A 12798-nucleotide genomic window follows, 5' to 3' on the forward strand; every position below is an offset into this window, starting at 1 on the left:
AATGTTTGATAAACGGGCTAGATTGACTGAGCCATGGACAAAAAAAATCCTCTTTTCAGCGGTGGTTCATGGAGAAAGGTTCTAACATGCAACAGACTACTGGAAGAGCAACTGCTACAATAACTCATACTAACCTGCTAAAAAAGTACAAGTGTTAAAATATCAATACATGCAATGATTAAGTTACGTAGGAAGACAGTAAACAATTAGTTTATATACAGAGCAAAATTTACCAAATGAAAAATATAACAGAATTATTACATATCTATACATCTATGTCTTCCTATTTTATATGGGTCCTTATGCGATCAAAGTTTCAAAACTCATATGATTCATGTTTTGAAATATCAAACATAAAAGAAAAAAAATTAAAATAAAAGCTTTTTTTTTCTTATATATTTTTTTTACATTTATACAGGGGGTAAGTCCCCCTGCAGCCCCAACACCTCCCCGTTAATAAAATATACCAACTCTGAGACTGCGCTAAGGTTAGGAAAAGGGTAAATTTCCTGATTTATGCTGCACCGCAATCACCATTCAGAACATTTGATGCTTCAAAACTTCAGTCATATGACAGGGATCTATATATATATATATATATATATATATATATATATATATATATTTAAAGGGTCTATATCACAACGTCGAACTAACAGAAGTTCGAACGTTGTAATATTGAACCGTAAAGTCCGAAACCCAATAATAAAGAAAACACAGGACAGTGATTTTTTTTCCCTAGGGAAAAAAAATTGCTGTTCTGTGACAAAAAGAAAATTAAACCTTAAACTAAAGTGGGGGCTGTGTTCCCCACAACCCCCACTTAAATATCTCAACTCTGAGATCCCACCACAGTGGAGGAATTTGCAAAGCCCCGAAAACGGCCCACAGATTTTTTTTCCCCTGGGAAAAAAAATCGGTGTGCCATGGCTTCGCTATTTTTGGATTTCAGACTTTTGGGCTCGATATTACCAAGTTCGAACTTATACAAGTTCAACGTTTTAATATAAACGCATACTATATATATATATATATATATATATATACACACACACACACACACACACGTGGAAAGAAAATGTATGGAGGACAGAGATTGACAAGAGGTAAAATATTACAATACATAAAATGCAGACTATTCTCCTCCTGTAATCAATTAAAGATAATGCAATATAAAAATGTATATCTGATGATATGCGAAAGACTGTCTCCCCCCAGAAGATAAAGTTCAAGCCAAATTCATGCTTTTCGTTGTCCAAACACTATATTAATATTGATATAATTTTTCTTGGCTAAAATGCTGAGGCTACATTACCGAAAGCTGGGGCAAGTGAGCAGGCTCTCTGTTGCATCTATCACCGGCTGCTGAAGTGAAGAATGCAGGCCCGCTAGTAAAACTTTCAAAGATAAGGAATTAGCCATACAACTGGCAGAATCTAAGAGGACCACCAGAAAATACCTTCAGCAGACCATTCTCTCCTCTGGCCCCGACCAGATTCCATTTCTATCAGATGGCAAGCAGTAAGGGAGGTCTTATACTTGAATAGTATCATCTGCATCCAGTTAAAGTTTGAATGCTAAATGCAGCTAGAAATTTCAAGGAAAATCCTAACAGATAAAGTCAGTAATGGTCCTGGCAATATCAAATGATACCACCCCCCGAGATGCAAAATTTTAAGTTAAGTCAAGCACCATTAAAATATTTTTGTAGAGGGGTTTGGCCTCCCCTCTATCCCGTAATATTGGGTGGGGTTACACCCCCCCCACACTTCCCTATTATATGTATTTTTAAGTCAATGTCACTGCACCTTGGAATAAGGGGAATACTCTAAGACAAAACTTCAGACTTATGAACATATTTCTGAGTTTGAATAAGCACATCAGAACTTTATTTTATGCTTTCATCTCTCTGACTTCATCAGAATGAATTCCACAGAAGTTAACCAATAAATACTCATATTAACCAATAAGAAAACTGACAACAATTATCGCTTCAGTATAATGACCTATTCATTCATTTGTATAAAAAACTAGGAATATTATTTGGAATTTCTAAAATCCACAAAGATCCATGCCACCCCCTTTAGACTAGTCTTGTCAGTTCCTAATTAGATAACTGAAGGAACTTCCTTATTTAAAGATGCAATTCTTAATCCAGTATCTCAAGAATTAGATTCTTTTATTAAGCATTCCTGGGATTTTTTGGACAAATTTAGGAATTTCATTTCCAATTATAAGTACAGCCCTGAAAAGAATTATCTGTGTACTACTGATGTTTGCTCTTTGTTCACTGCCACTCCCCACAATTTGGGAATTGAGTAAGTTAGAGAGTGTTTAAGTAATTTCACTAGTTTATCTAACTCGAACTTTAAATTTTATGGTACATTGTTAGAAGTTTTACTTAATTATTTTATTTTAATTCTAGCAATAAGTTTTACGAACAGAAGAAGGGAGTTGCTATGAGGTCCCCAGCAGCCTCCTCTTTTGCAAATGTAGTGATGGGTTGGTGGGAACATCTGACTCTACATTCCATTAAGAATATAGTAAATATTGTTTACTATAAACAGTTTGTAGATGGCTTAGTTTTTGTGACTGAATGTTCTGTAGAGGATTGTTTTAAGTTATTAAATTTAATTAATTATAAGTCAGAATTTCTGAAGTTCACTTTGGGAGAGAAAGGTGCCAGAGTGAATTTTCTATAAGTTACTGTTGAATGGAACAGCGAATTAAAATACTTTGAAAGTTCCATTCATAGAAAAAATGCCTTTACCAATAATTATTTACATTACAGAAGTAATCATTCCCAGTTTATGAAAAATAATTTGCCTAGGGTATAATTTATCAGGGCAACTTGAATGACATCTGATGATGTGAAATTTATGGAAGAGCTAGAATTTATTACTAATTTGTTTCTGGCTACGGGTTATAAAAAGGAACTTTTAATGGGAATTCAAGATGAAATAGTGGCTAAAAGAAGTTCATTGTTTCCCCAGTCCTTAAAGAATCATTTATTAGTATGAAAAATGAAGGATCTTATGAAAATACAACTGAGGACAAAGATATATTTTGTAGTCTGGATAGGACTGTTGAAAGTCAAGCCATACGCTCTATAATACAAAATAAATGGACTATTTTAGAAGGAAATAAGGAGTTACATAAAATTATTGGTAAAGCCCCCTTGTTTTGTTTATAAATAATGGGAATATGAAAGTTTTATTACAGAAAGATAACACTAAAATTATGCCATCAACTTCAACAAAAAAGTATAAAGAGATGTGTAAGTGTGGTAAATGAAATGTTTGTAGTTATATTTTAGAAGGGCCGTATATATTTATATAAATTACCATTTACATTATTGGTACCAGGAAAATTTTGTTGCAAAACAATGGGGGTAGTTTATATAACTAAGTGTATAGGGTGAAGTGTATTTTATATAAGGACGACAACTAGAAAGTTAAAAGAATGAATCAAGGAACACCTCTATATAGTATCAAGAAGATAGATAAGAAAAATGCACTTTAGACACTCTATTGAATGTGAACAGTATAAAAAGTTTTTGTTTTCTATTGTAGAGCAGGAGTTAGTAGATTATAGGGGTAGACATTTTAAGAATATGTTAGAGCCAAGGGAGATGCTGTGGCAGTTGAAAGTGGGGGCTGATAAATATCCTGGGTTAAATGACATGATTAATATTAACTGTTTTTTGAAATATAGAAAACTGTATATACTAAAATAATAATTAGTGCAAGTACATATTGGTTTTTAATTCTGTGGCATTCATTCTGATGAAGTCAGAGAGACAAGAGAGTAAAATAAAGTTTTGGTGCACTCATTCGAGTTCTCTTGCTGGTTGAGTTTTTTACTTGGACTTGTTTATTTTAAACCACTGTCGGGTCCTGTGGAGTTTTTAGACACCTTCCTACATACAAGGAACACTAATAGACAGTGACCGTAAGAGGAAAGAAAAATACACTGCAGTACACATGTGCCCCTAGAAAGGTCAAGTGGAAACTGGTGTGGACTGGGGGCAAGCTTGCACAAATGAGGATACGAAGGGGTTTTTTTTCACTATCATTTCTACAGAAAGAATATTCTGTTAGTTAGGACCCATTTCAAGTCATCGTGAAATAGAACTTTCCTTGTACAGCCTGCCTATACTTAAAATGCAATTCAGTCTTCTTAGTTAAACAAGCTACTGATTCCAAAAAAACAAAAACTTACCTTTGGGTTCATGATGCCTTCTAGTCTGAATCGTGTAAAGAACATATCCATTGAGAACACTTCACTCCAAAGATAGCCATAGTACTGGGCATCATAGCCCCCAGCCAAATGACCAAATGTTGCAGGCATATTAGTTCCTTAAAAAATACAAGCAAAAATGCATTTTTACTGCACATTTTATAATGGAATAGGGGTTAGCCCTTGCAAGAAAACACAGCTGTCTATAGCTCTTTTTATTAAACTAATCTTTAGACTAATTCAGGTCTAGCTGAAGTATTCTCTTTCAGTATAAGACACACTGACTGCGTTTGATGTGTGTGTGTACTTCTGTGTCTGCGTAGGTATGTTATGTGTATGTATATATATATATATATATATATATATATATATATATATATATATTTATATTTACACACAGTGTGCCCACATACATACATACACGTTTACATACTATACATACAATATATACATGTGTGTATATATATATATATGTGTGCATATATATATATATATATTTTTTTTTTTTAATACGGTTAACAGCATCTTGCATATGTGACAGAACATTCATTTTTCAACAGAAAAACTATACAAACTGCAGTTAAAGTCCAATCCTGAATCAAAAAACAGAGCAGAAGCAGACAAAAACTGTATGGTTGACAGACAAGGCCAGTTTAAAACCACTTTTAATGAAATAACAAGAAAACAGAACGGATAAGCACTTTCAGGCCATCAGCCCTTTATCAAATCTACTACTTTAACACAATGACAAGCCATAAAAAAAGAAACTATTACAAGCATTAACAATCTAGGCAATCAAGATCTTACAACAGAAGCACTCAATAGGGCAATTAATGAAGCAATTTGCATGCTGTCAATGCCGGCTTTAAAGGGACAATGCTATTTAAGCCGGGTTAGTCTATCAGCTTTTAATTTCATTATCCATCTCATCTCGGTCATCTCTGCTATGCACAATGTCATTAGCCCTTTTGTCCTTAAGTACTAGTTATATAGCCAAGAACTTAAAACAATGTCCTGGGCAATCCATGATGTGCTTAGCAAGAGCATTAGCTGAATTTTTCAACCTAATATCACTAAGATACTTCAGTATTCTATCTTTAAATAGCACGTTAGTCTTGCCTGCATAAAAATGAGAGCACTTAGTGCAAGTACACAATTTGAGTTTTACAATCAGCTCACAGTTTAAATCTGTAAGCAGAGCCAGTCTGTGGGTGACAAAAAGAGTCAGTTCCAGAGATGTAATTACAGGCTTTGCAGGACCAACAAGGAAAAGTCCCTAATTTATCAAACCTGGAAACAGAATCAGATCCATCAATAGGCGGTCCGTAACACAGTTGCCTTTTCAGGGATCTAATGCACATTGCTGGAGTAGGTCAGGGTCATTCGTGCCTCACTATCAGCACTTCTCATATGTGTACAGGCCCCCTGAGATCCCTGTCCAACTTCTTTCGAAAAATACAGAGCCCATCTGTTGAGCAAAGGAGAGACCTATTGTCCATGTGCTTACACACCTCATTAAAAGAGTTGTCCCTGCCAACAAAGGCTTTCAACAGATCATCAGCTACATTCTTGAACTTAGCTCCATTAGTATGGAGTCTACACGACGTTAAGAACTGACTCTTCATAAATGTACTGAAAAATGCATTGGGTGCATACTGGAACGATGTAAGAGCATATTCCTCCAGCACTCCTTTTTGTACAACTCAGTGTTAACACCACCATTGTCATCTGAAATCAAACAAACATCCAAGAAGTCAATCATTTTTTCGAATGCACATAAGTAAATTCAAGAAATGTGGTGGAAGAAGTGAAATAGCAGACAAAGTCATTAATCACATCAATGGTGCCTCCCCACAAGAGAGACATTGTCAACAACATATTCCTCCTCCCAGCTAGACCACCAAATTGGCATAACTGTTCACATGGAGGAATATGCACTTATATCATTCCAGTTCCATTGAAAGTCTTTGTTGCCAGGGGTTACTCTCTTAATGAGGTGCACAAGCACATGGACGAGGAGTCTCTTCTTTGCTCAACAGATGGTGTACCGTATTTTTCGAGAGAAGCTGGATAGAGATCTCAGGTACACATATGAGAAGTGCTGATGGTGTGGCAAGAATGAACTTACATACTTCAGTAATGTGCACAAGATCTGTGATGTTATTACTAAGAATTGGTCAATCCTACAACTAGATGACCGTATTAAAGGGATTGCTGGCAATAAACCTAGCTTTAGCTTACGGAATGCTAAATGCCTGAAAAGGCAGCTATGTTATGGACCTCTTATTCTGTTCCCAAGCTTGATAAGTTTGGGACTTTTCACTGTTGGTCCTGCAAAGCTAGTAACTACATCTCTAGAACAGACTTTTTTGTCACTCCCAGATTGACTGTTTACAGATTTAAACTGAGAGCGGATGGTAAAACTCAGAATTTAGTGTAGCTTGCTATTTGCACCAAGTGCCTGGCTCCTCAACTTAAGAAGAAATTATCAGAGAGGACCCCACCCACTTTAATTTGCACCTCCGATCTCTCAAAAATTCTTCTAATCAACCTTATAAATCTATCAGGGAAAGCAAATGCCTTCCACTGCCCTTGTCCCAGTGTACTCCGTCAAATGCTTTCTCTGCATCAAGACCCACCAATAAAAGTTGTACCTTCTTACATTCTGCTTCCCTCTGGATTATCAATGTTCTGTTAATACTGTCAAATGTTTGCCTCCCCTCCACAAAACCACACTGATCCACATCTAGCAATTTTGGTATCACTTTTGCCATTCTTTTAGTCATTATAGATATAAACACTTTATAATCATGCTTTGGTATTGAAATGGGCCTGTACTAAGCTGGATCTAATGGATCTTTACCCTCTTTCGGTATTTCCGTTACCACCGCCTTCTTCCAGGATGCTGGTAGTTCTCCTCCTCTTAAAATGCTGTGTAACAAAACCTTCCAGATATTTATCATTTTCTTTCCCTCCTAACTTCCAGGCTTCCACAGGAATACCATCTATTCCTGGGGACTTTCCTGCAGATTGGTTATACATAGCCATTTTATCTCATCCCTTGCTATCCTGTTAGTAATTGAGCTTCATCTACCTCTAACTTTGGCATATTTAATTCTTCCATAAACATTTCCATTTGTACCTTTTCTTGATTTCCATATTTCTTGGCTTTATACAAATTTTAATAAAATTTCCTAAATATTTCTTTTGATTCTACAGGGTCTGTTATCTTCCTTGTTATAGGCTCCATAAGCTTGGTGACTGCCCTTTCTACTTTCTGATGCCTGAGTTGTTGTGGTAAAAGTTTTTGTGCTCTAGAACTATTATAAAAAAAGCTGCTTAACAGCAATCTTGCTAAACTCGTGCATATTATAGAGGTAACCCCTTATTTTCTGTTTAGCATTCTGCAGTTGCTCCTTTTCTTGTTCTGAGAGATTTCCCCTATTTTGCAGTACTTTAATATTTGTCAGTCCCTCTAAATAATTCTTGTTACTGTTTAACCATATCTCCCTTTCTTTTATTTCCAACCAAGTTTTAAACTCCACTTTAATTTTTATCCCACTCCTTACCTATGTTTTCAGAAGATAATTCTATCTTCTCTAGTAGCTTCTTAATTAATTCCCCAACCCATTCCTTAAAATCCTCTCTTTTCAACCGATAGGTGGGAAATCACAAGTTCTCATTTTTAATTCATTACCTTGTGTTTTTGTTTTAGTTATTATTGATGCATGATCTGAAAGAGTTACTGGGCGCGTTTCAAGACCTTCAATTAAATGCACGTTCCTGTGTGATATAAAATCTATCTAGCTTAGCTCAGTTTTTGTATCTCTGTGAGTAATATGTAAATTCACTCCGAACTCCTAGCACTGAATTCACATCTTCTATGCCAAACATTTTCATAAACTTCTTCAAAAATCTACCTTCCTTTGTTATATTTTCCCTTCTAGGCCCCCCAGACCCATCTTCACTGTTGCAAAGCAATTTCCAGTCTCCATCTAGAAGTAATATTCCTTGCTGAAAGCGGATTATTTCTCCCAGAATTTTCTTAAGCTCCACTACAGCAGTTTTAGGGGGATGTAAATCCATGTCAGTGAAATCCTTCTCCCTAGTCAGTAGCCCCTTAGTACTATGCATCTTCCATTATTATCTTTTTTCTTCTATCACTACTGGAGTTCCTCTTGCAATTAATACAAGTACTCCTTTTTTTCCTTTGCCCCAAATATTCTGCTGAATAACCATCCTGAAAACCTTTCTTTATCAATTTCACATGCTAAGTTCTTTCCAGGTGTGTCTCCTGTAGCACAGCTATTTGCACTCTAGATTTTTAATATAGTTCACTACTCTTTCTTTTTTATATTTATCTGTAAGACCATTCAGACTGAAAAACATTACAGAAAGCATCATTTTCTTATATATTTATTATAGGTTCATAGGTTGGTACTGAGCTATCTGTCCGAAGGCATATATTAGCCCAGCCACGTTGTGCGGTATTCACCGCCCATTTAGTAGTTCCCTAGACCCTTGTACTAGCAGCTAGTACCCTTGGCCCCTATCTAGTACTGCTGTTGGTGTGATCCCCGGTGTGAACTTTCTGTTACCCATCCACTCATCAAGGTTCCTCTTGAAGAGTGATAGTGAAGGGCTCTGTCTTATGTAGATCGGGACCCTGTTCCATAGTAAGGGAAGTCTCTGCGAAGGGAATTTATCCCTCCAGCATGTTCTATTCATTGTTGTGTTGAGGTTTATATCCCTAGAGCGTGTAGCTCGAGTAGATTTGGTTTTGCTAAGATGGAGCATGTTCAACAATTCTGGGTTGGACATGGCTCTCTACATTAGACAGAGATCGCCTCTGAGAAAGTGGTATGCAACAGAGAACAGTCTTAGCTTTTTCAATCGTGCTGCATAGGGCAACTGTTTGAGGCCAGTAATTCTCTTGGTTAGGTACCTCTGTGGTCTCTCCAGCTGCTGGAGATGTCTAGCCAGGTACATTCCAATTGGTGCATTGTACTCAATAATGGGTCTGATGAGGGAAGAGTAGAGGGGCACCATTACATCCTTAGATCTTGATGCAAACCCTTTCATGATCAGATGTATCACATAGAAGGATTTTCTAACCACTTTGGCAACATAGTTATCAAAGGAAAGCTGGCTATCTACTTGGGTCCCTAGATCCCTTATTTCTTCTTCAGATTTCAGGGGATTACCTCCTATGTTGTAGTTTGCGGGTACTCTGTTTTTTCCAAAGGGGATTACTACGCATTTTTTTGCATTTAGCTTGAGACCATGGCTTTGATACCATGTATCAGTCTCCTTTAGGCCCTTCTGGAGGATCTCCATGTCAGCCGGAGACTCTATTATAGCACCCAGTTTGCAGTCGTCCGCAAACTTAGCCACAGCCCTTCCGTGCTTGCCTGTACTTCTGAGAAGTATATGCCAATCAGGAGGGGCCCCAGGACAGAGCCCTGAGGCACACCACTCGTTACTGGTCTGGATTTGGACATAGATCCCGCTACTCTTACTTTATGGGATCTGTCTGAGAGCCAGTTTGCGATCCATCTTGTGACGCAAGGGTTTATGCCCAGGCTGGTGAGCTTATCAATAATACCCGAATGGGGAATGGTGTCAAATGCTTTAGCAAGTCAAGGTAAGCCGTGTGTACCTCCTTTCCCTTATCTACAGCCTGAGTAACTGTCTCAAAGAAACCCACCAGGTTCAGGAGGCATGATCTGCCCTTGACAAAGCCGAACTGTGTGGGGTCCAGCGACTGGAGGTTCCCAATCTCTCCATTTATGAGTTCCATAATGATTCACTCCATAGCTTTACAGATCAGGCTGGTCAGGCTTATTGGTCGGTAGTTCCCACTACTTACATTATTACCACTTTTTATATACAACTGTCTTTTGATAAATGTCTAGTTCCAACTTTTTGTTACATGTATATACTGTTCAGCAGGTCGGTCTTTTATAAAGTTGTTTCATTTCATATCCATTTGCGCTTATGTCATATCTTACATAAATTTTTGTTTTTTTGAAAGCTCTCATACAAAACAAACGCCCCCCCCCCAAAAAAAAACCTCCTAAAACCTATGAACTTAATAACACAGAAAACTATGTGCATCTACAAATATTGATGGTCTTGTTTCCAAATAAGAACGTATGGTCTAAGTTGAAAGCTATACAAACAGGCTAAAGTTAACCAAAAAGAAAGGTTAGTCATGTTAAGACGCATGATATAGCCTGTGCTATTTGATTTTGTATATCTTTATAACTCTCCAAGTTGAGAAAACACTTGAATGCTTTTAGTAAACACTTTCGCCAAGCCATTTCTCTTTATCAAATTGTCTTCTAGTGACATGCAAACCAGACACAAAACTGCTAAGGGTACCTTGTTTACCAGAAAAAAAGCCTTACAATATTCACTATTCTTTTTCCGTTACATGCTTTGTAATAAACTTGTTAATGGATAACGTCTAGGGTTTTTACCCAGTCATTTCCCTGTGGAAGCATGGGAAAAAGCACATTGATTTTTCATTTGTCATACTGTCTTAATCAGACTATTCTGCTCTCTCCCCATCTGCTACCCTCCTTTTTTTCATTGCAGTGACTACATTTCTCAAAACCGAAGAAAGAAAAAAAAGAGAAGGGTGAACAAGAAAAAACAAAAGCATCTGTTTATATTTGTATCCCCACTGCATTAAAAAAACAAACAAACAAAAAAAAAAAAACGAGAGAACTTTCCTTCAAGTCTAGCTGGTTTTGTATTATATTTAAAGCTGTCACACCTAGGAAAACCCCTAATGGTTTTCAGAGAACATTATGTCCTAGTCAATTTCTCTGTTCTTTTTTCTTCTTTTCCCTCAGCCAATCACCTTCTATCAGACTGTCTCTATGGAGGCATGAAGACCAGCTGCAGAAATGCTACTTAGTATACATATTTGCAATTTTTCAATTACTTGCTCTCAGTCTTAAAACAAAGGTCCTTAATCAGTCCTTTCCCCACTCAAGAATGAAACAAAGCACATTAATTTGAACTCTGTCATGCCCCTTAACCAGGCTCCCTTTTTTCCTTTTTTTTTTTTTTTTTAAATCATTACACTGCCTATATTTCTCAAAACTGCACAAGAAAATGAGAAGGGGGAGAAAAATAAAAACACCTGTTTACAATCCCCATTACACCCAAAAATAACATGCAAAGAAAACCATGCAGCACAGATACAGTACTATTAAGAAAATAAAGTGTTTTCTTTACTTACAGTTAGCGTCCTCCCCAAAGCATTTTTCCAAACATTAATGCCAGCAGTCATTAATAGTAGCCATAGTCAAGTAGGGCATATACTTTAGAGTCACCCACTCAGCAAACAAATTTTGAAGAAGTCCAATATTTCCAGATTTTCTTGTGCTGTCATATTTCACAAATATAATTATTGCACTGTAATCCCACATAAGTTACTGATTTTATTACTGTTCTTCTCCATCACAGAAATCCTGTCTCTGCTTCATTTCCAATGTACTCTGAATTCTTCTTCTCAACTGATATGCTCCCTTCCTTCTCCAATATTTTACGTAAAATACTGGAAAAGGTTTCACAGGTGCAGTCCCTCTGGGTTCTTTATTACCAGAAGAACAAGAAGCCAAATCCCCTTCTGTTTCATAGCTCAGTTTTGTTGGACAAACTTTTGTATTTTCTCCTTAGCATGCATATATAAAAAAAATATTTTTTCCCTCCAGGGAAGAATACCTTGAAGACAGCTGAATACAGCAGTTTGGATCTCATACCTGCATCTCAACATTCTCTGAACAAAGGGATGAATTTACTTCTCTTTTGCCTGGTGTACAAATGAGTAATCATTCTAAATAAACACTCTGCTGTCTCCTACTTTTAGTACTTTGTCCTTCTGCCACAGTTTTGACAAAATCAACTCTTTCTGCTGGTAGGATTGCATCTTCACTATTAAAGGTCTAGGTTACTTTTTTACAGCTAGATTTGGAGCATACACACAATGTGCCTATTCAGTTAATAAGTCCTGCCGTGGAATACCAGTCCAGTTGCTTACTTGTGATTTCATAAATTTAATGCAGTCTGCTCCTTCCAATATCTCTGGTATAGCTGAAAATCTCATGGTTTTCCCTATATACTATGTCCTCTAATTATATCCTTTTGTTGTTTGTGTTGACACACACTATCATTGTTTTGTTTATTTTAACCAGGTCTCTATGAAGTTGTTTTATCATCCTGTAGGTTTTTGGAAGTCATGTCAGTGTTTCTTCCTCACTTTTTGTAGCTGATTTTTTTCCAGGTCTTCTTTATTTCTGGCATCCAGGCAGTGTACTTACTAGCCAGTTACTGAAAGTCACCTATAAACACAAGTCTACTGGCCTTCTCTGCTGAGTTTCTGTTTTCACACGGGGAGAGCTAGAAACAAGCTGTTACTCAGTGTGCAGCCATCTTGGAACAAACTCCATTTTCATTTTATCCCAGTCACTGGCTATAACTTCTGAAGATATTTCTATCTTTTAAAATAACTCCAATAATTTCCACTTTCCATTCCTTAATTTTCTC

The 12798-nt window shown here is 36.7% G+C and overlaps 1 protein-coding gene across 1 annotated transcript in view; it reads right to left on the reverse strand.

The window, feature by feature from the left end:
• The window catches only part of THOP1 (thimet oligopeptidase 1), a 499186-nt gene that overhangs the window by 32381 nt on the left and 454007 nt on the right, over positions 1 to 12798 (reverse strand). The window contains exon 12 of the mRNA XM_044053986.1: positions 4222 to 4358. Coding sequence (XP_043909921.1) covers positions 4222 to 4358 — 137 coding nt within the window. The remainder of the gene's footprint in view (positions 1 to 4221; positions 4359 to 12798) is intronic.

The sequence above is a fragment of the Protopterus annectens genome, chromosome 13.part0, assembly GCF_019279795.1.
Source record: "Protopterus annectens isolate FY-2018-M chromosome 13.part0, PAN1.0, whole genome shotgun sequence".
Classification (NCBI taxonomy): Eukaryota; Metazoa; Chordata; order Ceratodontiformes; family Protopteridae; genus Protopterus; species Protopterus annectens.